Consider the following 24,429-nt stretch of genomic DNA (forward strand, 5'->3'; position numbering starts at 1 on the left):
AAGGTTTCCCCTGCCAGCCACCCTTTCCCCACAGAGCGGTGCATCCGGGACTCGGGACTCTGGCCTGGGAGGCGGAGTCTAGACGCAAGTTCCAGGCCCCGCCCACCCGACGTCGACCGCAGCGCCACTAGCGATCTCTACCCGCCAGAGGTCGCAGACTCCGCAAGCAGGTTTCTCACTTAATGCCAGTCGGCCTCTTAGTTCTCGCGAGAGAAAGCGCGAAGCCTGCCGGGAGGGCTGCGCGGCCGTGCGTAAGTTGGGCCAAAATGGCAGCCCTGGAGGAGGGATTCACGTTGACTGCGGTACCCCTGGGTTCTGGGCCTGACGGACCCCTAGGAGTGGAGCAGAGCGACAAAACAGACCAATTTCTAGTGACGGACAGCGGCAGGACGGTCATTCTCTATAAGGTGAGAGCGATAGTCTTGGAACGCCCTCGTTGCCGTTTCGCCCCTTTCTGAGCGCGAAGTCGTAACCACGGGTTTCTTACAGCTTCGGGGACATCGTCCAGCAGACTTAGTGGAGAGGCGGCATGGCCTCTTCCGGACACTGAGTGAGGTTAGAATCTGACTCGATTGTTTCCCCGAAGAGCAAGGCATATCTCCGAGTTGCAGGCGGCAGAGCATCTTAAGTGCACGTGGGCTAGACTAGGAAAGATAGCCTTGCTGAGATCCCCTCCTGGGGTCTCTGTCTACCCAGGCCTCCCGCAGAAGGGTTGAACAGAGATTGGTTGGGTGAGAGATGTCATTGATGTTAGTTTCGCATTCTGTCCATAACACTTCCTACCACTCGTTAGGGGGGAAAAAAGGTTTTGTAGGTGTTTTCTTTTTCTCTTTCTTTTTTTGTTTTTGTTTTTGTTTTTCGTTTTCTTGGCAGCTTGGTAGGAATCTTAAATCCGAGTGACCGGTCTGTTGGCAGCTGTGGTTCACCCTGTGAAATCTGGAGTTGTGTCCCTTGAAATCTACACACCCCGCCCCCTTTTCAGTCTAACGACGGACTACGACACCTTAAACTTTGCTTGTAGTAGGCTTGTAGAAAGTATTTTTATGTGAGCTGCTGAACTTAGTTTAACGGGAGGTTTTGTTTTTGGATTTTTTTGGTTTTGGGGTGGTTTTGTTGGGGGTTCTTTTTGGTTTTGGGGGGGTTTTGGTTTGTTTTTGTTTTTGTCTTTTTAGGACCGTACCTGCAGCACGTGATAAGTTCCCAGGCTAGGTGAGCAGCAGGGGGGGATCTGCGAGACCTACACCACAGCGCCAGGATCCTTACCCCACTGAGTGAGATCAAGGATCAGAACCATTCTTGTTTGTTACCGCTGAGCCACAACGGGAACTCCAGGTTTCTGTATCTTTAAGAAGCTAGCAATCTCAGCAGTCGCTAATCGTCAAGGAAATGCAAACCAAAACTATAATGAGATATCACCACACACCTCTCAGAATGTCCATCATCAAAAAGAACACAAATAGCAAATATTGGTAAGGACGTGGAGGAAAGGGAACTCTCATACACTGTTGGTGGGAATGTAAATTCGTGCGGACACCATGGAAGACAGTATGGAGCTTTCTCAAAAAACTAAAAATAGAACTTCCATAAGTCCCAGCAGTTTAACTCCTGGGTGCATATTTGAAAAAAAAATAGAAACGTTAATTCGAAAAGATACCAGAGTTCCTGTTGTGGCTCAGCAGTAATGAACCTGACTAGTACCCATGAAGATGCAGGTTCAATCCCTGGTCTGGCTCAGTGGGTGTGGCTCAGTGGATCCAGCGTTGCCATGAGCTGTGGTGTAGGTCGCAGACACAACTGGATCCCGAATTCCTGTGGCTGTTGCATAGGCCTGCAGCTACAGTTCCAATTTGACTCCTAGTGTGGGAACTTCAATATGCAGCAGGTTTGGCCCTAAAAAGCAAAAAAAAAAAAAAAAAAGATGCATGCACCCAGTGTTTAATAGCAGCATTATTTACAATCAGTTGCTAAGACATGGAAGCAACAGGCAAGTGGGTAAAAAACAGGTGGGGTGGGGACGCACGCGCTAATATGTGTGTTTGTGTGTGTGTGTGTGTGTGTGTGTGTGTACACACACACAGTTGGAATACTACCCAGCCATTAAAAAGAATGAAATTTTGCTATTGCAGTGACAGGGATGGACTTTGAGGGCATTGTGCCAAGTGAAATCAGTCAGAGAAAGACACATATTGTATGATGTCACTTATATGTGGAATCTAAAACAGTACAACAAACTAATGATTATAACAGAAACAAGCAGATTCACAGATAAGGCAAACGAACTAGTGGTTACCAGTGGGGAGAGTGAGGGGGGAGGGTCAGTATGGAGGAAGGGGAAGTAGTAAGAGGTATAAACTACTAGGTATAAAATAAGTTACAAGGATATATTGTACAACATGGGAAATAGAGCCAGTATTTTATAATAACAGTAAATGGAGTATATAACCTTTAAAATTGTGAATCACTGTATTGTACACCTGTAACATATAATGTTGTACAGCAGCTATACTTCAGTTTAAAAAAAAGCAAAAACGCTAGCTGTCTGCTTTGAAGTTTGGGAACAGGTTGCCAACATTTCCATATACGTTTGCTTGTTCTGATTCTTCTGATGACACCATTGGTTTTTACCTGTCTGTCAAGTGGGGTTTTTGCAGTTCCTGTGTAGGAATAGAGTGGCTGATGAGAATTGGTATGATTCCACCTGTCCTTTCTTTATTTCCCATGCCCCTGTTCAAAGGCATAACAGAATCAATTTTTTTTTTTTGGTCTTTTTGCTATTTCTTTGGGCCGCTCCCGCAGCATGTGGAGGTTCCCAGGCTAGGGGTCGAATCAGAGCTGTAGCCACTGGCCTACGCCAGAGCCACAGCAACGCGGGATCCGAGCCGAGTCTGCAACCTCCACCACAGCTCACGGCAAGCCGGATCCTTAACCCACTGAGCAAGGGCAGGGATCAAACTCGCAACCTCATGGTTCCTAGTCGGATTCGTTAACCACTGCACCACGACGGGAACTCCAGAATCAATTTTTTAAATGTATTAATATTGATCATTATCAGAGTGTCATTATTAATTTACTTTTTTTATTTTAGGAACTTAGTATTTTCAATTTAACTACTTTTAAAGTTTTTTTTTTAATTATGGTAAAATACACATCACATAAAATTTACAGTCTTAACCATTTTAGGTGTACAGCTCAGGGTATTTGGTGCATATGTTCCCATTGTTGTGCAGCCATTACCACCATCCATCGCCAGAACTCTTTTTGCCTGGCAAAACTGAAACTCTGTACCCATTAAACAATATCTCCCAATTCCCCCAGCCCTCTGCATCTGCCATTCTACTTTCTGTCTTGACTGGAATCCATACAGTATTTTGCCTTTTTGTGACTAGCTATTTTTTTAATTGAGGAAATTTGCTGAATGCTGTCTTTTGTGTGTGTGTGTGTTGGGGGGGGTGGGTGGGTGTATTTGCCTTTTCTAGGGCTGCTCCCACGGCATATGGAGGTTCCCAGGCTAGGGGTCGAATTGGAGCTGTAGCTACTGGCCTACACCAGGGCCACAGCAACGCAGGATCTGAGCCGCGTCTGCAACCTACACCACAGCTCACGGCAACGCCCGACCCTTAACCCACTCAGCAAGGCCAGATATCGAACCCACAATCTCATGGTTCCTAGTCGGATTCGTTTCTGCTGCGCCACAACGGGAACTCCTGAATGCTATCTTTTTAATGAATTATTCTTTTGTTTCAAATGTAAATTTAATTGCTTTAATGCCTGAAACTGACTTTTTGAATATTGTATGTTAATTTCATTAGGTTTCCGATCAGAAACCTTTGGGGAGCTGGTCAGTGAAACAAGGTCAAATTATAACATGTCCAGCTGTGTGCAACTTTCAAACTGGAGAGTATATTGTTGTACACGATAATAAGGTGAGTTTCAAGAGTTTTATATAACAATGCAAGTGTTGATTTATTAACTGTTTGTTTTGTATGTAAATGGAAATTGGAATGCTTTTTTAATGTGTATGTTTTGATTTAAGGTCTTGAGGATATGGAATAATGAGGATGTAAACCTGGAGAAAGCATTTAAAGCTACAGTAAGTCTTTGGATTTTCCAACGTATTTATTTAGTTTATCGGTGAGATGGGATGATTTGTAATGTAGCAGTTATTTATCTTAAATCATCTGCGAACATGACATAAAGGTTATAATCAATTTTTCTTTCTTATTTTTTTAATCTTTTCAGGGCTACACCTGTGGCATATGGAGGTTCCCAGGCTAGGGGATGAATCGGAGCTGTAGCCACAGAGCGATGCTACAGCCTCAGCAACGCCAGATCTGAGCCGCATCTGCAGCCTACACCACAGCTCACAGCAACGCAGGATCTTTAACCCACTGAGCAAGGCCAGGGATCAAACCTGCGTCCTCATGAATGCTAGTCAGATTTGTTTCCATTGAGCCACAGCGGGAACTCTTCAATTTTCATTCTAGTTATTGTACAGTTTATCTTGATAAAATTTCTCAATTTATGAGTTTAATATGTTAGAAAATGTTATTTAATATGTTATCATTTGTGGTTGAAGATTTAAATAATTCATGAATGATAAATTTGTAGTTATTTCCATGAGTTTCAATGTTTGTGGTGTGTCCCTTGTGAGAATAAATGAACTTCACTGTTCCCTTTATTAAAATAGAATAAGAGTTCTCTTGTGGCACAGTGGGTTAAGGATCCAACATTGTCACTGCAGTGGCTCGGGTTGCTGCTGTGGTGCAGGTTTACTTCCTGGCCTGGGAACTTTCACATGCCATGGGTGCAGCCAAAAAAAAAAACAAACAAAAAAAGGTAGACTAGATCCTGCAAGTTTCATGCATTATGCATTTTAAGAGTGGCACATAATGTAGTTAAAAAAAAAAAAAAAACATGACTAACTGTGCCTTTTATGCTAACGACCTAAAGTATGTTAATTAACTTTGTCTTATGAAGGTCTCAAACAAGGTTAATATTGAAAGTTCCTTCTGGTTCTAAATGTCTGAATCTAATTGGCACATTTTAGAAGTGGTTCACAATAGAGCTGATTCAAATATAATGGCAGTTGTCACCTGGACCCTTGAAACAGACAGCTACCTGTGCTGTCTTTTGGCTCCAGTCGTTTCCGTTACCCTGCAGTAACATGATCCTGAATTTTACACAGTGGGTTGGTTTTTTTTTTTTTTAATCCTACATATGGTATTAGTTTCTTTTTCTGGGCTTGCAGGCTATAGTTATATATATATATATGGCATGTATTTATATATGGCATCTGTCTTTATCTAACACCAGAACTGCTTATAACTCTGCATTGCTGGCTTTGTTTGTACCTCTCCCAGCCTCTAGCTTTGCAAGATGCAAGTTATAGCCTCATCTCCAGTATTTATAATAGAAAGATAAACCAAAAATGAATAGAAGTGATTACTCACAGGAGAGAGGATGGAGAGAATAGGAACTCAATTTAGACTTCTGAGTGTATTTTATGTTGTAGATTTGACTTTGGAACCATACATAATTATAAAACAAAATTGAATCAAAATGAAAACAAAGCAGTCCCTTAAAGATAAGCCTTCTGTAAATATTCTATTAGGTGGCAGTTGCTTTAGAATAAAAATTAAAATATTTCTATGTTCTTCTAGTTGTCGGCTGAGGTATATAGAATACACTCAGTACAGGGGACAGAACCCTTGGTGCTATTCAAGGAAGGTGCCGTTCGTGGTTTAGAGGCCTTGCTCGCAGAGCCCCAGCAGAAAATTGAAACTGTTATCTCTGATGAAGAAGTGATTAAGTAAGTTCCAATACTTGTAAGTAAATTTTTACCAAAATGAAAATGCACTGGAGTTCCCATTGTGGTGTAGCGGAAATGAATCCGGCTAGGAACCATGAGGTTGCGGGTTCGATCCCTGGCCTTTCTCAGTGGGTTAAGGATCCAGCTTTGCCTTGAGCTGTGGCATAAGTCGCAGATGTGGCTCGGATCTGCCGTTGCTATGGCTGTGGTGTAGGCTGGCGGTTATAGCTCAGATTCGACCCCTACACTGGAAACCTCCATATGCCTTGGGTGCGGCCCTAAAAAGCAAAAAAAAAAGAAAAAAGAAAATGCACTGTGTATTTTGTTTTGTTTTGTCGCTTTTTAAGGCCACACCCACAGCATGTGGAAGTTCCCAAGCTAGGGGTCCATTCGGAGTTACAGCTGCTGACCTACACCACAGCCACAGCAGTGCCGGATTCTTAACCCACTGAGCGAGGCCAGGGATCTAACCGAAGTCTCATGGATCCTAGTCAGGTGTGTTAACCACTGAGCCACGAAGAGAACTCCCTATGTGTTTTTTATGATATTCTTTGCCTTGTTCAAAAGTATTTTGGTTATAAACCTAATAAAAATAACCTAATTAGGAGTTCCCGTCCTGGCGCAGCGGAAACGAATCTGACTAGAAACCATGAGGTTGCAGATTCGCCGCTCCTTGGCCTTGCTCAGTGGGTTAAGGATCCTGCGTTGCTGTGAGCTGTGTAGGTCACAGATGCAGCTCGGATCTGGCATTGCTGTGGCTGTGGTGTAGCCTGGCAGCAGCAGCTCCATTAGACCCCTAGCCTGGAACCTCCATATGCCTCGGGTGTGGCCCTAAAAAGACAAAAGGGAAAACAAAAAGAACCTAATTAAAATCTGTGAGACATTAGCCAAAATCACATCCCCCAAATGCCTCTAGGGTGATAAGTGATTGAGGAAACCAAGGCCAAATGAGTCTGTCCTAATGACAGAAATGGATAGTCAGTAATTTGAAAATGAAGAGAGTAATCCCCCAAGACCAGAATGTTCTGTTGTGTTGCCCAGACTGCTGAGGTCAGAACGCTTTCCCCTGAAGAAATGTGCAGCTTGTTTTTAGTGGGATCAGGATAGTGCATTGAGACCTCTGCTTTCCCAGATTCTGGAATAAAACAGGGAAAATGGTTCATGCAAATGATAGAAGGAAATCACGTGATTTCACATCTCTTCAGTCCCCTTTCTTTCATCACATGTTTTCTGTGTGGTTGACCTGCTGCCTCGAGTCCCAGTGAGGACTTGTACATAGTCAGTGAACAGCCTGGATGGTGACCAGTTATATCTGAGACCCGGTGAATGCCTCTGTGAGCAGCTGCATTTGGAGGAAATCGTTAGGAATAAAGATATAGGTAGAGAATTTGAGTTCTGATCCACACTTTGCCAGAAAATTGCTGTGCAGCCTTGGTTTCAGGCCTTGTACCCTCCCTGGACCTTAGTTTTCTTCTGCGCCTAAAAAAGCAGGTGAGATGCTAATGTTTTTCTCAGAACGTTAGTCCCCACAGTGGCTCTCAGAAAATGGGAGCAAGTCAAAGAAGTTTGTGAAATTCAGCGTCTTGTCTCATACACCCTTGATGCTTTACCGTTCACATTATTATCTTTAAAGCTCTGGGAAGCTCAGCAACTTGCATTTAATCCAGAGATACATTCGATGGAGGAATGCTTGCTAGTTCCCTGTGGTATATACTTTGAAACACTGAATTAACTGTTCTCTGATTGCCCTCTGGCTCTAGAAAATATCTAATAAAACAATCCCTTACATTTAGATTGATGATATGTTTCTCTTATCTGTCAAGTTGGCATTTTATAATTTTTCTTTTTCTTTTTTTAGGTGGACAAAGTTTTTCATGGTATTTAGGCATCCTGTGCTAATTTTTATTACCGAAAAGGTAAATGATACCTTTAATTCTTAGCCCATTTTGTGACATTTCAGAGTCACTTGTATTAATTTTAAAATTAAAATTAGGAGTTCTTTTGGAGGCTCAGGGGGTTAAGAACCCAACTAATATCCATGAGCAGGCGGGTTTGATCCCTGGCCTCACTCAGTGGGTTAAGGATCCAGCATTGCTATGAGATTCGGTGTGGGTCACAGATATGGTTTGGATCTGGTGTTGCTGTGGCTGTGTCATAGGCCGACAGCTGCAACTCCAGTTCAGCTCCCTAGCCTGGGAACTTCCATGTGCGGTAAGTGCAGTCCTGAAAAGAAAAAAAAATTTTTTTAATAAAACTAAAATTAGACTTTGGCGTTCCTCTTAGAAGACTTTTATTATCTTTTCAAAATACTAGAATGCCTTTTAGTTATAATTATTTTTATGCCTGAATTAAAGAGATAATATTTTTATAAATTTTAAAATTTAACTGGCAGAGAGGTTTTTAAGCACTTGTTGAATTAACAACAGGATGACAGTAGGTTCTTAGCATTTAAATATAGTTGGTGGAAATGGGATTTTTTTTTTTTTTGGGGGGGGTCCATGTCTGAGGCATCAAACCCACACCACAGCAGTGACAACCCCAGATCCTTAACCCATTGAGCTGCCAGGAAACTCCAGTATTTTTAAAATAAAGTAACTTTTTTTTTTTTTCTTTTCAGCATGGAAATTATTTTGCTTACGTACAGAAGTTTAGCTCACGTGTCCTATGTAAATATGCACTTTTACTTGGACAAGAAGAAAAATCTGTTATACAGAGTTTTAGTATGTCTCTGGATCGGAAAGTCATCTCTCTGATGTCATTAAGTAAGACTTTTTCTTTAAACATTCAGAGTTTGTAAATAAAGGGGTATTATAAAGGATAGTGTTTTCTTTTAAGTTAGAGTCTTTGGTTTTTGCAGTTTTCAGTTTGTAGTCCTCCCCTTTCTGTGCTTCCTTCCAAGCACCAATGCCTGGACTTTTTGCATTTTGCCATGTCTAGCTGTGCATTAGGTCAGTAGTTCTCTGCAGGTAACTTTCATGACTTGAAATTTATCATAAGCACTAAATAATAATATCAATAAAAAAGGAAAAATTACTTTTTATCTTTACTATGATAAGTGCCGTTTTTTTGGATACTGTAATTAGCGAACCATAAAATACCTAAGGTTGGTACTGAGTGGCCCCTCCGTTCTTCTTTTCCAACCTTAAAGATAGACTTCGCCCTTCTTGAACAGTGGGGACAGATGGGTAAAAGGACAGAGCAGTCTTGGCCTCTGCCAGCTGGCGTTTTACAGATTTTTTTTTTAATTCCTTGGAGTTTACCTCCACGTAATGCTCTGAAGTTTAATCCCAGTCTTATGCAGCTAGAGGGGAAAGTGCCTTTGTGGTATTCTCTCCCCCCGCCCTTTATGGCTTCTTTTGAAGTTATCATGAGAAGGTTAAAGGAGGAAGAAAGAAGAGCATTATTTAGGAAACAGTTCCATGTTATCACAATTTAAAATCTTTGTGAAGCTTTTCAATGTACAACTGTTTTGCAATGCCTATTAAGAAAAAGGTTCCTGTTATTTATCACATCTGGAGGGTCGCAGGAATCCGCTTAATACTTTTGCTTAAGAGGGACTGGTTTTCTTAAAGTTTAAGCTCTAGGACCTGTTTATTTTCAAACAGCAGCTTGTGTTGTGTTTTAACTTTTGAACAATGAAGTAAGGGCGTCTGAACCAAAAGGTCATGAACTCTTCACGTCATGTAGCTAGAACCACATGAGGTTGCCCAACATTCAGTTGTCCTACAAAGCCTACCAGTTTCATAGGGTTTTCAGGGTGATGTAGTAACAAGAAGTGTAATGTTTAGACGAGGATGCTAATTAACTTCTAATGAGAGAGAGAGCCTTTTAGTGACTGGGTTGTCTATATTCTTGGCAGTCCCCTTACATTTTAAGTTATTACAGGTATTTACTATTTTTATATCATTGCTATTATGACATTTCTTACTGATATTTTTATTAATATTTCTCCTCCCTCAACTTTTGGTTTGTAGTTTTTTGGATTTTTGGTTTTTGTTTTTGGCTGCACCTGCAGCATGTGAAATCTAGGCCAGGAATTGAACCTGTGCCACAGCAGTAACCTAAGCTATTGCAGTGACAGTTCTGCTGTGCCACAAGGGAACTCCTATGGTACATTCTTTACGGGTAAGTGTAGAGTGATGTGATTGTTACACTTGTGTATTTTTATGGTTGGATCCTTTATCAAATTGGTAAAATCATATAAACAGTTTGGTACCTTTAACTATAACATATATAGAACTATCCTTTATCCAATAATCAACAAGAAACACTTGTTTTCAACAGGCTCCGATGGGTGTGTATATGAGACCCTGATACCAATACATCCAAGTGACCCAGAAAAAAATCAGAGGGTAGTGAGATCACTGCTGCTTAAGTCCGTAGTGTGTGGCAGTGCTCGAAGTGGTGTTGCATTCACTGTCCTGGATCAAGATCACATAGCAGTCCTGGGACCCCCACCATCAGCTTCTAAAGGTAACTGAAATCCAGTCAGTTAAGAAGTCTTTTGGACTTTTTTCTATCAAAGTGTACTTTTTAGTCTCCTTTTTCTTTGCCATTTATTTATTACCACCGAAATTCATTGTCTTTATCACTGTACTTAATTTATTTTTGTAGTTTCCTAATTCTTGAATAATTCTTTGATTTCATCTTGCCTTGATCAGTTTCTCCAGAACATTTTCTTGTGTCATTCACTACCTTGCTCATCACCAGTGTCTTAAAGAAATAAAAACGGCGAATATCTGTGCCTGCTTGTAGGTATTGGGAACATTGGTAAGCCTGGCAGGAAAGGGTAGAATTCCTACCTTGGTGGTGTTTTCAACAGAATATAAATGCATTACCTTGACATTTGTTTACTGCTAGTGTGCCTTTCCTCTTTGTGACGGCAGGGAAGGGTTTTCATCACCACCTCCCCTCCTCACCCCCAAAACACCCCTCCACCCTCCCAGAGCTGTCGTCTGTCATGAGGCACACCCCGTTGCCGTTGCTCCTGGCCGTGCAAGACGGGGGGCTCCCAGCCTACACTATAAAACACTGAGTCTGTGGGTTAGCATTCAGCAGTCTCACAGTCTAGACCCTGTCCACCTTCTCCAGTCTCTTCTCCCCGTCTCGGGTGAGAGCTCTCTGCTGTGTTCAGACCAGGCTCCCTATTAACTACAGACTTCATTCACCATCCTTATCTGTGTGGTTTGTTCTTAGGTTTCTCCCACTTTATAAACGAGGAGCTACCGTTTATAGCGTAACTGTCCTGTGCCAGGTATTTTATGTGTATTATTATTTGTATCATTTAATCCTCCAACAACCCAAGAAAATCTAGTTGGTTATCACCCCTCTTTTACAAATCAGAAGCCAAAGCGTGGCGTAACTATGTGGTGGAACTAGGATTCAGCCCAAGTGGGTTGATTTCTATGCCATGTACCCTGCTGCTCTGCAGTCCTGGCCTTTAACCACTTTACCAAGCGGTGCTTCTCCCTCTTACCACCCCCTCAAAAAAACCTCGTTAACCGCAGTAGAATTATCCATGTCTCTTTTCAGAGTTTTTATAATGTGTATATAAGCAAATACTACTACTACTTAGTTTTCTCTTTTTACACAAATGGTAGCATACCATAACCTCTGTTGTGTACCTGAATTTATCCACTTACTTGAGATAGGAATTTTTCCATAGCAGCATCTGTATTAAAGTGTTCTTTTTTAAGAGGAAAACATAGAACACTTACATAAATCACAGCAAAATAGGGGTAAGGGAATAAGAAGTGCAGATTATTAGGTATAAAATAAGCACCAAGGATATGCTGTACAACATAGGGAATGTAGCTAATATTTTATAACTATAAATGGAGTATATAACTGGGGTTTCCATCATGGCTTAGCAGTAATAAACCAGACTAGTATCCATGGGGACACAGATTCTTTGTTGCTGTGGTTGTGGCTCAGGCCGTCAGCTGCAGCTCTGATTCAACCCCTAGCCTGAGAACTTCCGTGTGTTGCAAGTGCAGCCCTAAAAAGACAAAACAAAAAAACCAAACCAAAAAAATGGAATATGAACTTTAAAAATTGCGAGTCACTATACACCTGTAACTTCTATAATACTGTATCGCAACTATACTTCAATAAAAAATTCCTTATTTTGGAGTTCCCTTTATGGTTCAGCAGTTAATGAACGTGACTAGGCTCCATGAGGATGCAGGTGCGATCCCCGGCCTCGCTCAGTGGGTTGTGGATCTCGTGTTGCTTTGAGTTGTGGTGTAGGTTGCAGATGTGGCTCAGATCCCATGTTCTATGGCTGTGGTATAGGCCAGCAGCTGTAGCTCCAATTCAACTCCTAGCCTGGGAACCTCCATATGCCACGGTGTGGCCCTAAAAAGCAAAAAAAAAAAAAAAAAATCCTTAATTTTTATTTTATTTTTAAGAATTTATTTTTGGTCACACCTGTGGCATATGGGAAGTTCCCAGGTCAGGGACTGAACCCACACTGCAGCAATGACCTGAACCACTGCAGTGACAATGCCAGATCCTTAACCTGCTGCTCTGCCAGGGAACTCCAAAAAAAAAAAAAGTCTTTAATTTTAAAAATTTAAGGTTCATGGCAAAATTGAGGGAAAGGTACATAGATTCCCATGTGCTCCCTGCCCCCACACATGTTTGCTTCTTGTCATGAGATTACATATCTTTGAATTTCTGTCTTTTACTCCTTTTTATACTTAATAAAGCAAGATTTATATGTTTAACCATGACTTTCCTCTTCTCTCTCCCTGCCCTCCCCCTACCCCCAGCATCATATATTTATATTCAGATGACTTCTGATTTTATATATCTTATTTTATAGAATGCCTCTCCATTTGGAATACAAAATTTCAAACACTACAGACTTCAAGAGAGTTACCACAAGGAACCAGTGGTCAAGTAAGTGTTTGTTTGCACTTGGGGTTTTTTTCAGATGTAATTATTTTTGTGCCTTATAAAACCATAAAGGAGGAGGCTTCCTTGGATCTAAATATTTTGGCAGTTTTTGATTAAAATAAACTAACAAATGTTTTATTTCTACTTCCAAGATTATATTTAACTTGGTTATTGTTTTAATAGTTTCCTTATATTTGTCACTTTCAAAAGAGTAAATTAAAAGCTAATTTTAGATCATGAGAGAACAATTAGCTAGTTAGTAAAACTTTTGCTTTTACTCTCTCTTTGGTTTGATCTAACTTTTGTTTTTTGGACTATATCCTAGGGCTGTTACTTTTCCTAATAAATTAGTCTTTTTAGGTTATGTGTTAAACGTTATCATGGAATCATGTAAGAATACTAAGGAATTAAAATTTAAGCTGACCAGGATGGTTCATGGCTCAATGGTCAATGAACCGGACTAGTATCCATAAGGATGTGGGTTTGATCCCTGGCCTCGATCAGTAGGTTAAGGGTCCGGCATTGCTCTGAACTGTGGTGTAGGTTGATGACGTGGTCACATCCCACATTGCTGTGGCTGTGTTGTTGGCTGGCAGCTGTAACTCCGATTTGACCCTGAGCCTGGGAACTTCCATGTGCCATGGGTGGGGCCCTAAAAAGAAAAAAAAAATTAAGCTGACCAGACTGTGGACTTTCTGAGGCAAGGGTCCTCCTTGCTGTGTTTGTTCCTCATCATATCTTTAGAGGTGCTCGGTACTGGATGTTTAGTGAATGGATATTCATATAAAGATAAAATGGAAATCAAAATATAGGATGTGGTAACTAGATTTCTCAGCATAAAATTCTAACTTATATTTAAACAAATATTTTTTGGTTTGGGTCACACCTTTGTCCTGTAGAAGTTCCCAGGCCACAGATTGAACCCCTGCCTCAGCAGCAACCTGAGGTGCTGCAGTTAACAATACTGGATCTTTAACCCACTAAGCCACAAGAGAACTCCCTAAACAAATAATTTTAACAGAGTTCCCATCATGGCGCAGTGGTTAACGAATCCGACTAGGAACCATGAGTTTGCGGGTTCGATCCCTGGCCTTGCTCAGTGGGTTAAGGATCTGGTGTTGCCGTGAGCTGTGGTGTAGGTCGCAGACACGGCTCAGATCCTGCGTTGCTGTGGCTCTGGCATAGGCCGGTGGCTTCAGCTCCGATTAGACCCCTAGCCTGGGAACCTCCATATGCTGTAGGAGCAGCCCTAGAAAAGACAAAAAAATAATAATAATAATTTTAACAAAATTCCACTGCTCTAACAGACTTTACTTTTGGTTTTGGTTTGGGGGGTTTTTTTTTGGCCACACTCACAGCATGTGGAAGTTCCTGGGCCAAGGATCAAACCCATGCTGCAGTTGCAGCCTGCACCACAGCTGCAGCATTGCTGGAGCCTTAAGGAAGGAACTTCCTAAAAGACTTTACTTTTGATTTCCATGTTCCTTTGAGCTTGTTCCTTTGAGCTTTTTGTTCATGTACCTATCTCATTATTACAATTATAATTGGGATCGTGGGATAGAAAGAATCTTAAATTCTGCTCTTTTCATTTAGTGCTTCAAAAGAGCTTGCCTTTGTTACAGTAGTCTTTGTGATTGTCATGTTAATAAAGGTATAATAGTGATGATATTTATTTTAAACAATTCATACATATGTGTGTGTGTGTGTGCCTTTTTTTTCTCCCCCTTTTTTGACTGCCCATGGCTTATGCAGTTCCTGGGCCAGGGATCTGATACTAGTTGCAGTTGTGACCTGTACCACAGCTGTAGCAGTGCTGGATTCTTTAACCCATTGCAGAGATGCTGTCAATCCCTTTGCACCACAGCAGGAAATCCTTAAATATATGTATGGATGAGATTTTTTTGAATCAGAAGAAAATATTCTTTAAATTTTTCATTATTCTGACATGGGCAAAAATAAACCTACGTCAATTAATAAATTGAACATACAAGATTATTCTGGGAAGTTACTTAACTTTACCTTGTCCTTTTCTGTTATATGAAGATTGTTCATACCATAAGCTATTGTTTTAAGTTATATGGCTTTGTTGAATCAGATATTAGAAAAGGGATTGCTTACATTTTTGATGACTTTTTTTGTAGCTCTGGTATTATGGCGAAAATTTGTTTATACTGCATGGAAAATTTTTAACTGTAATTCCATACAAGTGTGAAGTGTCATCATTAGCAGGTGCTCTTGGGAAACTCAAGCATAGTCAAGATCCAGGTAGGAGCTTCATGTTTGTTTTATTGCTAAAAACCATTTTATAAACTTCTGGTTGGATATGTAGATTTCAACAGCTTTCAGTTTACATAATCTGTTCTTTTTTTTTTTAATTTTATTTATTTATTATTTATGTTGGCCACGCTCACGGCATATGGAAGGAAGTTCCTGGGCCAGGAATCAAACCCATGCCATGGCTCCTTAACTGCTAGACCACCAGGGAATTCTGACCTGTTCTTAATGGTGAAATTGCCAGTGTTCAATCAGATTCCATTGGTCAGAAGGCTAAGGAGAAGTCCACATTGCAGAATTGCAGCCTAAAGAGCTGCAGTGTGTTTTGAATACCAGTGTTCTTCTGACTTTAGGGGCAATCACTTCAAAATCAGTGCTGCTTTTTCCCTCCCTAGTTTACCAGTGGCCTGTCTGGTGGCTTAATATTGCTGGGCACATAACCTTTTATGATGTTATGATTTACTCCTCTGACGTTATCAGGAGAATGAAATGGACTTTAAAGCCTCTCTTGAATTGTGCACTAGTGGTTGTTTTTTGTTGTTCTTTGTTTGATGGGATGGGTAAATAGCAATAGTTAAAAAAATTCAGCAAATTGCGTGTTTTGTGTTTTTCTTAGGCACTCATGCCATGCCTCATTTCGTAAACTGGGAAACATCACAGGGATGTGGACTTGGATCCCAGAACTCAGAGCAGTCAAAGAGAATTGTAAGTTGAGTAGTCAAAATAGAAATGTTAGTACAGGAGTTCCCATCGTGGCTCAGTAGTTAATGAATCCGACTAGGAACCATGAGGTTGCAGGTTCAATCCCTGGCCTCACTCAGTGGGTTGGGGATTCTGCATTGCCGTGAGCTGTGGTGTAGGTCGCAGATGTGGCTCGGATCCCGTGTTGCTGTGGCTGTGGCTGTGGTGTAGGCTGGCGGCTACAGCTCCGATTAGACCCCTAGCCTGGGAACCTCCATGTGCCATAGGAGCGGCCCTAGAAAAGGCAAAAAGACAAAAAAAAAGAAAAAAAAAGAAATGGTAGTACAACAGCACAGGGAACTATATTCAGTATTCTATAATAAACCATAGTGGAAAAGAATATATAAATGTGTGTAACAGAATCACTTTACTGTGCAGCAGGAATCACTACAACATCGTAAATCAACTAGAGTTCAATAAAGTAAGTTTTTTAAAATGTTAGTGCAAGTGTTAAAAAACAGAAAAGACTAAATTTTTTTTTCTAAATTATTTTAATAATTCGTAACTGTACACCTTGATCCTTGTGACGGGGCACAAGCTTGAACCCAGTAACCTGACAGCCCTTATCCAAAAATGACACATGTCGTCTAGTAGCCTTTATGTGCGTGTGTTTAAGACCAGGAGTCAAAAATGGACCAGCTTGCAATTACTAATAATACCTTCCTAACTATAGAAATTTTATTTTGTTTATGAAGAAATGAAAATCTTGGAGTTCCTGTCATGGCGCAGTGGTTAACGAATCTGACTAGGAACCATGAGGTTTCAGGTTCGATCCTTGGCCTTGCTCAGTGGGTTAACGATCCGGCATTGCCATGGCTCTGGTGTAGACCCCTAGCCTGGGAACCTCCATATGCCGCGGGAGTGGCCCAAGAAATGGCAAAAAGACAAAAAAAAGAGAAAGAAATGAAAATCTTAAAGATATTTAAGTTAAAAGTTTAAATAGACCCACTTTTCACTCTAAGAAAATTTAACGCTAAAAAAATTTGTGATTAGAGCAGATGGGTGCCAATTTCTCTGGGACATTTCATATTCTTTTAAATGTATACTGGGTCTTTTGTATTATTTTGAGATCCTAATCAATTTACTTAATTCCAGTTAAGGAGAAGGAAAATTGAAGTGAGTGCACAGCCAGAGGTTCCAGCATCCACACAGCTTTTAGCAACCATACAGGTAAATTTAAAAATATTAGCAATATAAAAAATCAACTTGTGGTTAAAAGAAATCCTATGTATTTTTCATTCTGTCTTACTTTTTTTTTTTTTTTTTAGGCAAGAAATAGATTTATTAGGATAGGATGCTTGTGCTGGGGCAATAAAAAGTGGGTTACTAGGAGAAAGAAAGGAAAAGAGCAGGGAAAAACCTCAGAATCAAGAAGAGTGTAGAGATTAGGACTTCTGTCCTGGAACTACCTGGAGCTAGGACCAAGACCTAACTCTTAACATTTTCTTGCCTTATCATTGTCCCTTTGTGGTATTTCAGCAAGAGATAAAGTGATAGACAAGAAAGAGATTTATTAGAATAGGACGCTTATGAGAGATGCAAGCGGACAGGCAAGGAAGCTCTGCCCATTCTCTCTTACTTTTATGACCGTTTTGGTAGCTGTGGCGACATGTGCATAGTATATTGAGATTGTTAGAGTGATCCAGTACTTTGGCTTATTTGACTCTCAATAAGTATTTTGTGAGATCATTGTGATCATGGCCTCAAATCTCATCCAACTTTGCATTGACTATTTGTAATTTAGCTTCTTAGAATTTTTGATTTCTAAATCCTTCGGGTTTTTTTTTTTTTTTTTTTTCAGTTCGTCTTCGTGCACTAACTTGTAGTATCAACTTCAGTTTCACAGGAATGCGTGAATGCTATTAGTGATTTAAGAAAATGTTGTGCCAGAAACTTTTAAGTTCATAGTGACATGTATTAATGTACCAGACTGAACTTTTTACCTCTGCACTTTCAGAAAGATTCAGAAAAACATATTGAAGTAGAACTACGTAAATTTTTGGCTGTTAAGCGGACACCTGACTTTCATACTGTCATTGGGGATGTGATAATAGGCCTTCTGGGACGATGTAAAGCAGAACCATCGTTTTATCCCCGAAACCCTCTGATGCAGCTTATCCAAACGCATGTGCTTTCTTACAGGTAAATGTTTCTGTACACCAAACTTTACATGCATAACTCTTTTGAGCTTGTTTTTGACAGTTCTGATTTTCATGCTCTGAAAAAGCCGTATGAATCATTTGCAATTGAGAGAGTTTCTTAATATGTAAAAACAGTTCATGTTTTTGGTCTTAGCTTGTGCCCTGGCTTAATGGAGGTTGCCCTGGAAAAGACAGATGTGCAGATCTTGCAGCTCTGCCTGCAGCAGTTCCCTGACATTCCTGAGTCAGTCACCTGCGCTTGCTTAAAAATTTTCTTGAGGTAAGTTAGAAGCTGATGGTCCTTTTCTTTCACTGCATTCTTAATCTTTTGTATCATTAGACTTCTAAGACTGAAGGCTTAGAAAATGAAATTCTCGGAGTTCCTGTTGTGGCTCAGTGGGTTAAGAATCCGACTAGTATCCATGAGGATGCGGGTTCAATCCCTGGCCTCACTCACCGGGTTAAGGATCCAGCATTGCTGTGAGCTGTGGTGTAGGTCACAGTCTCAGCACAAATCTGGCATTGCTTTGGCTGTGGCGTAGGCCGGCAGCTGCAGCTCCGATTTGACCCCTAGCCTGGAAACTTCCATATGCTGCAGGTGCGGCCATAAAAAATCAAAAAGAAAGAAAATGCAATTCTTTATAGTAAGTTTCAGTACTGATAGAGTTATCTCTTGCTTTCAATTAACACAACAGCATTGGTGATGAGAGTCTTCAAGAAGCAGATATCAACGTGCAGTCAGCTTCTGACTATGGCGATGAGAAGATGGAAGAACACACTGAAATTTTTCAAAACGGCTTCAATCCCGAAGAGGTTAACTGTGAGGACTGTGCTCAAGAGTTAAATGAGAAGCCGCAGGGCACAGCGGAGGCGAGCACTTCGTGCCCTGTTACACTCAAGAGAGCAGCGCTGTTGTATCCTTTGAAACAGTTCCCCGTATATTGTCTCTTTCCCAGGGACATGGTCAGATGCCACGTGGTGACTAAGAAGTAATTAGATAATTTAGTTTCTGCCCGAAAATGGATTACAGTCAATCCTATATTCATACAACTTCCTTAAACCTTACTTATTTAAGAAGCTGTACTAAGTTAGAAGCACTATCAGTTCTAGAGATTTGTACACTGAGAACATACCAATTATGTGTAATAATGAAGTCTTCCAGATGATCTCTAGTGTTGAGGAGCATGTTCAGTGGGAGAGCTCTTCTAGAAAAATGTGGAGAAGGGAATTCCTCATAATTTCAGTAGAAAAGCCTTTGTGGAAATAAGTTTTTCCTTTATTCCCAAGTAGAAATGCAATTCTTCACTCGGCGTATAGCGAGACGTTTCTTCTGCCGCATTTGAAAGACATCCCAGCACAGCATATCACTGTAAGTGTCCTTACAGATCTTAGAGGATTTTACTTCTGGTTTAATTGTTGTTGCTTGACCAGCTTTTAGGGCATTTGAAAGGTTATAAAATTCTTTCATCTGAATAAGAAGTTTCCCAGCCTTCATGGTGAAAAATTGTGCCCAGGAGACGAGTGTGGTTTGGGGCAGGCAGAGCTTGGCAGGTTCCTGGCGCCAAACCCCAAGACCAGGTTCATCCGTCTAAGTTAGAAAAGAGTAGAAACTGAGAACAACTGCCCAGAGAAGGAGTGTCTCTTCTCTGCTTGTTTAAAAACAAAACAAGCTCTCCATCCACCCCTCCCGAGCCAAATGAGCTCCTCTTTCATGGCAGGGAGTACATTTGATTCATTTTTGTTTGATATATAATTATATTCAGCAGCCTCTTTAAATTCCTTCCAGTCTTTTTGTTACCTTTATGTAGAGAAAATTTTTCTATCAAAGTGATAAATTGTCCTTTTTTTCTTCCACCCAGTTATTTCTCCAGTATTTGTATTTCCTTTATCTGAAGTGTAGTGAAAATGCTACTATGACTCTTCCTGGAATAAATCCTCCAACCCTGAACCAGGTGAGAGAATCTTTTTCTTTTGATCTGGCTCTGGGAAAATTTGTCTAAAAAGGAAAAAGTTTGGAGTTCCCGTCATGGCACAGTGGTTAGCGAATCCGACTAGGAAACATGAGGTTGCGGGTTCGATCCCTGGCCTTGCTCAGTGGGTTAAAGATCCGGCGTTGCCGTGAGCTGTGGTGTAGGTCGCAGACGCGGCTCGGATCCCACGTTGCTATGGCTCTGGTGTAGTCCAGTGGCTACAGCTCCAATTCGACCCCTAGCCTAGGGAACCTCCATATGCCGCAGGAGCGGCCCTAGAAAAGGCAAAAAAGACAAAAATAATAATAATAATAATAAATAAAATGGAAAAAGTTTTATAGATATGGTATCAGAATCTGAAATTCAGCAGCTGATTTCTCCTTATCTCCTAGTTCCTATGACTCTCCTCTGTCACCAGGTACCGCTGGAGTGGACTTCTCAATTTGGTAGATAGATTTTTAAAGCCATAATGCTATACTAAGGAACTTAAATTCCTGATTCTTTATTGTGACCCTTTTCAAGAATTTCCTCATCTTCACTGGGAGAGAGTGATAAAGAGTGTTCTCCTAATAACCTAATATTTCCTGGTCCCTCTTAGAGATAACCAATATTAAGAGTTTCTTTGGGGAGTCCCCGTCGTGGCGCAGTGGTTAACGAATCCGACTAGGAACCATGAGGTTGCGGGTTTGGTCCCTGCCCTCGCTCAGTGGGTTAAGGATCCGGCGTTGCCGTGAGCTGTGGTGGAGGTTGCAGATGCAGCTCGGATCCCGCATGGCTGTGGCTCTGGCCTAGGCCGGTGGCTATAGCTCCGATTCGACCCCTAGCCTGGGAACCTCCATATGCCTCGGGAGTGGCCCAAAGAAATAGCAAAAAGAAAAAAAAAAAAAAAAAGAGTTTCTTTGGGTGTTCCCATTGTGGCTCAATGGAAACAAACCAGAATAGTATCCATGAGGATACAGGTTCGATCCCTGGCCTCACCCAGTGGGTTAAGGATATGGCATTGCCATGAGCTGTGGTGTAGGTCACAGACGCGGCTCAGATCATGCATTGCTGAGGCTCTGGTGTAGGCTGGCAGCTGTAGCTCTGATTTGATCCCTAACCTGAGAACTTCCATATGCTGCAGGTGTGGCCCTAAAAAGCAAAAAAAAAAAAAAGTTTCTTTTATGTCTAGGAATTTTCTTTTTTTTTTTTCTGTCTTTTTGCCTTTTTCTAGGACCAGCTCCTGTGGCACATGGAGGTTCCCAGGCTAGGAGTCTAATTGGAGCTGTAGCCACCAGCCTACAGCCAGAGCCACAGCAACTCGGGATCTGAGCCACGTCTGCGACCTACACCACAGCTCACGGCAACGCCGGATCCTTAACCCACTGAGTGAGGGCAGGGATCAAACCCGCAACCTCATGGTTCCTAGTCGGATTCGTTAACCACTGCGCCACGACGGGAACTCCCTAGGAATTTTCTTTTATACCCTAACATAGCTTTCTCTTGTCTTTCTAACACAAACTAGATTATAATGTACATACTTTTCTATAATTTGTTTTTTAACTCTGTACTATGTTTTTCACATTTTCTGGGCCAGGGTATATATATATCTGCCTTATTCTTTTTAATCACTGTATATTATTTGATTCTATAGAAAATCTTGATTGTTAGTCCCCTATTGATTGGCATTTAAATTGTTTATAGTTTTTTGCTATTGTAAACAAACTTTCAGTAAGCATCTTTATATAGATACTCTTGCATGTTATGAGAGAACACCTGTTGGGTAAATTCCCATTAGTGAAATTAGTAGATAAAGGGTGCATGCATTTTTAGTTTTGAAAGTGCCAGACTACCTTTCCAAAGGGTTTGTAGCAAGAGGTACTCCAGCCACCAAGGTCTGAGACCTTACTCTTTGCCAGTCAGGTAGGTAACAGGTGTTTTATTTTAATTTACATTTCTTTGATAATGAGAGAGATGAATCATCATTTCTTGTCTGTTTATATTCCTTTTTATGTACTGCCTAATCAGGTTCTTTCTCCAGTTTTCTATTACGTTTCCTGTCTTTTTCATTTTCACTTATAAATTATTATTTGTATATAATAAGGGAAATTAGTCTATTTCTATCAAGTGTATTCTAAGTACTTTTTTCCTATCATGCTTTTTAACATTTTTTATTGTAATTTTTGCCATAGATGAGTTTTTCATATTTATGCTCTTGGAGTTGTTAAGCTTTTCAGCCGTAGTATAGACCGTAGTTGTAGAATACATTTCGCAGGGAGCTATATCTAATCACTTGTGATGGAACACAGAGGAAACTATGAGAAAAAGAATGTGTACGTATGTATGACTGGGTCACTTCGCTGTATAGCAGAAATTGACAGAACATTGTAAATCAACTGTAATAACAAAGAATTTTTTTTTAAATTGTTAAGCTTTTCCCTTACGGCTTCTTTACGGCTGTGTCATGCTTAAGGCCCTTACCACTCTAAGAGTGTAAGAAGGGCCACTCTGTTTTCCCTAGTACATTCATTTTCCTTTTCTGTATTTAACTCTCTGATACATATAAAATTCTTTTTTTTTTTTTTTTTGTCTTTTTAGGTCCGCACCCATAGCATATGGAGGTTCCCAGGCTAGGGGTCTAATTGAACTGTAGCTGCTGGCCTATGCCACAGCCACAGCAATGCCAGATCCAAGCCACATCTGCGACCTACACAACTCATGGCAACGCCAATTGAACCTGCAACCTCATGGTTGCTAGTCAGATTCTTTTCCACTGCGCCATGAGGGGAACCCCATAAAATTAATTTTGATGTAAGGAGTTACATAGGGATCAGCTTCCTCCTTATCCCCAAATAGATAATCGGTTTCCTTAATGCTTTTTCATGACAGTGATAATTGCATGTTAACAATACCATTTGAAGATTACTATATAGGATACTTTAATAAATGTATAATGGTCATTTTACTTTAGTTCTTGGTAGCTCATCTATAGTACACAATGCCCTATTTTGGGGTCATAGTGCAATATTTCAGAATAGGAGATGAGTGGGTTCTTTTTTTGTAACTGCTTGTAGTTATCACAGATTTTTTTAATAGGATAAACAAAAAGGTCCTACTCTATAGCAGAGGGAACTATATTCAGGATCCTGGGATAAACCGTAATGAAAAAGAATATAAAAAAGAATGTGTGTGTATAACTGAGTCAATTTGCTGTACAGCAGAAATTAATACAACATTGTAAATCAACTATACTTCAGTTGAAAAGTAAATATAAATTTTTTCAATTAAAAGTACTAACTTTCTTATCACTCTTTCTTTTTACCGATTGATCCAATGGAACAGATCCAGTTATGTTTATAAAATGACAAATAGAAAAGCAGAAAAAATCTTTTTAGATTGTTTAGAAATTCCTTCATCTCTAAACTAAAATGTTCGGTCTTCTACAAAGAAGACTCCTAAATTAAGACTATTTGATATAATTACAGACTTTGTAAAATGTATTAGCCTAAAATTAAATTTTAAATCTTTTTTGTTTATCTTTAGATCATGGATTGGATATGTCTACTTCTAGATGCTAATTTTACTGTTGTGGTAATGATACCAGAAGCAAAAAGGCTACTGTTAAGTCTTTACAAGTTTGTGAAATCTCAGGTATGTAATTATTTGATATGTACTGAATTCTCTTCGTACCCAAGAAGCATCAAAATTATAACATTAAATGTTTTTTCTTGGAATGGTTATAAGTAATTGTGGAGGGTTTATTCATATGTACAAGTTATACTAAAAGTTGTTTTTGAACTTTTTTCTTTAGATAAGCATTTGTTCTGAGCTCAACAAGATTGAAGTAAGTTTTCGTGAGCTACAGAAATTAAATCAAGAAAAGACTAATAGAGGATTATATTCCATTGAAGTGCTGGAACTCTTCTGATACTGCCAGTTCTCCTTCATAGACATTTTATGAAGCTCTTTTATGTGACTTCTTCCTACTCATCCAGGCAAGAGATGTGTTTTGTTTGTGACTGTCTCTCAGTGACAAGAGAAATATATCGCCAGGCGCCTAGACCATCACTCTTTGCTGGTCTTAGATTGGACTGCAGGTTTCACATGAACCTATTCTAGTTAATGGACATTGGTGGAGAGGGGTTCTGAAACTTTTTTAAAATATGTAACTGAGCTGCTTTTAAGTAAACTTATTTGTGTATTGATAAAAGTTTAATTTCTTATCATGTGTTTGAATAATCCTTTTTTTTTTTTTTTTTTTTGACCATACCTGCAGCATACAAGAGTTCCCAGGCCAGGGATCAAACCCACGCCTCAGCAAAGATCCGAGTCACAGTGGTGAGAACACCAGATCCTTAACCCACTGAGCCACCAGGAAACTCCTGAATAGTTCTTGTTTTAATAAACTAATCACCATTGAAGAAACAGTGATTCTGGGGAGAATATAGTGTTATCAGAGTCAGAGGCTGTCCCAGCTCATCTCTGCTCAAAGGGGACAGAAAAGGGCAGTTTCTCAGGCAGAGTGGGGAAGGGACCTTGTAACCCATGTGCTTATCTCTTGCCATTTTCTCCTGTTCTCTGCCTACTTCCACTCACCTTAAATACCCAGGGATTG

The 24,429-nt window shown here is 40.3% G+C and overlaps 1 protein-coding gene across 2 annotated transcripts; it reads left to right on the forward strand.

Moving 5' to 3' along the window:
• The first annotated feature begins 226 nt into the window (after positions 1–226).
• On the forward strand, positions 227–24,037 carry NOL11 (nucleolar protein 11). Of its 2 annotated transcripts, XM_047758040.1 has the most exons (19): positions 227–407; positions 490–555; positions 3,810–3,923; positions 4,034–4,090; positions 5,661–5,809; positions 7,668–7,725; positions 8,427–8,571; positions 10,094–10,282; positions 12,636–12,712; positions 14,851–14,974; positions 15,600–15,688; positions 16,820–16,894; positions 17,682–17,866; positions 18,020–18,145; positions 18,561–18,779; positions 19,156–19,234; positions 19,725–19,817; positions 23,358–23,465; positions 23,626–24,037. In XM_047758040.1, the coding sequence occupies exons 1-19, from the start codon at positions 267–269 to the stop codon at positions 23,740–23,742; spliced, it is 2,211 nt and encodes a 736-aa protein (XP_047613996.1). In that variant the 5' UTR covers positions 227–266; the 3' UTR covers positions 23,743–24,037. The 2 variants fall into 2 exon arrangements, with proteins under 2 accessions (XP_047613996.1, XP_047613997.1); XM_047758041.1 differs by lacking the exon at positions 490–555 and having other exon boundaries at positions 228–407.
• The last annotated feature ends 392 nt before the right edge of the window (positions 24,038–24,429 follow it).

Source organism: Phacochoerus africanus, chromosome 14, assembly GCF_016906955.1.
Source record: "Phacochoerus africanus isolate WHEZ1 chromosome 14, ROS_Pafr_v1, whole genome shotgun sequence".
NCBI lineage: Eukaryota > Metazoa > Chordata > Mammalia > Artiodactyla > Suidae > Phacochoerus > Phacochoerus africanus.

Coding starts and splice junctions, on each gene's coding strand:
- NOL11 (XM_047758040.1), top strand. CDS start 267: ATGGCAGCCCTGGAGGAGGGATTCACGTTGACTGCGGTACCCCTGGGT. Junction 408..489: donor GGACGGTCATTCTCTATAAG/GTGAGAGCGATA, acceptor GGTTTCTTACAG/CTTCGGGGACATCGTCCAGC. Junction 16,895..17,681: donor AGCTTTTAGCAACCATACAG/GTAAATTTAAAA, acceptor CTGCACTTTCAG/AAAGATTCAGAAAAACATAT.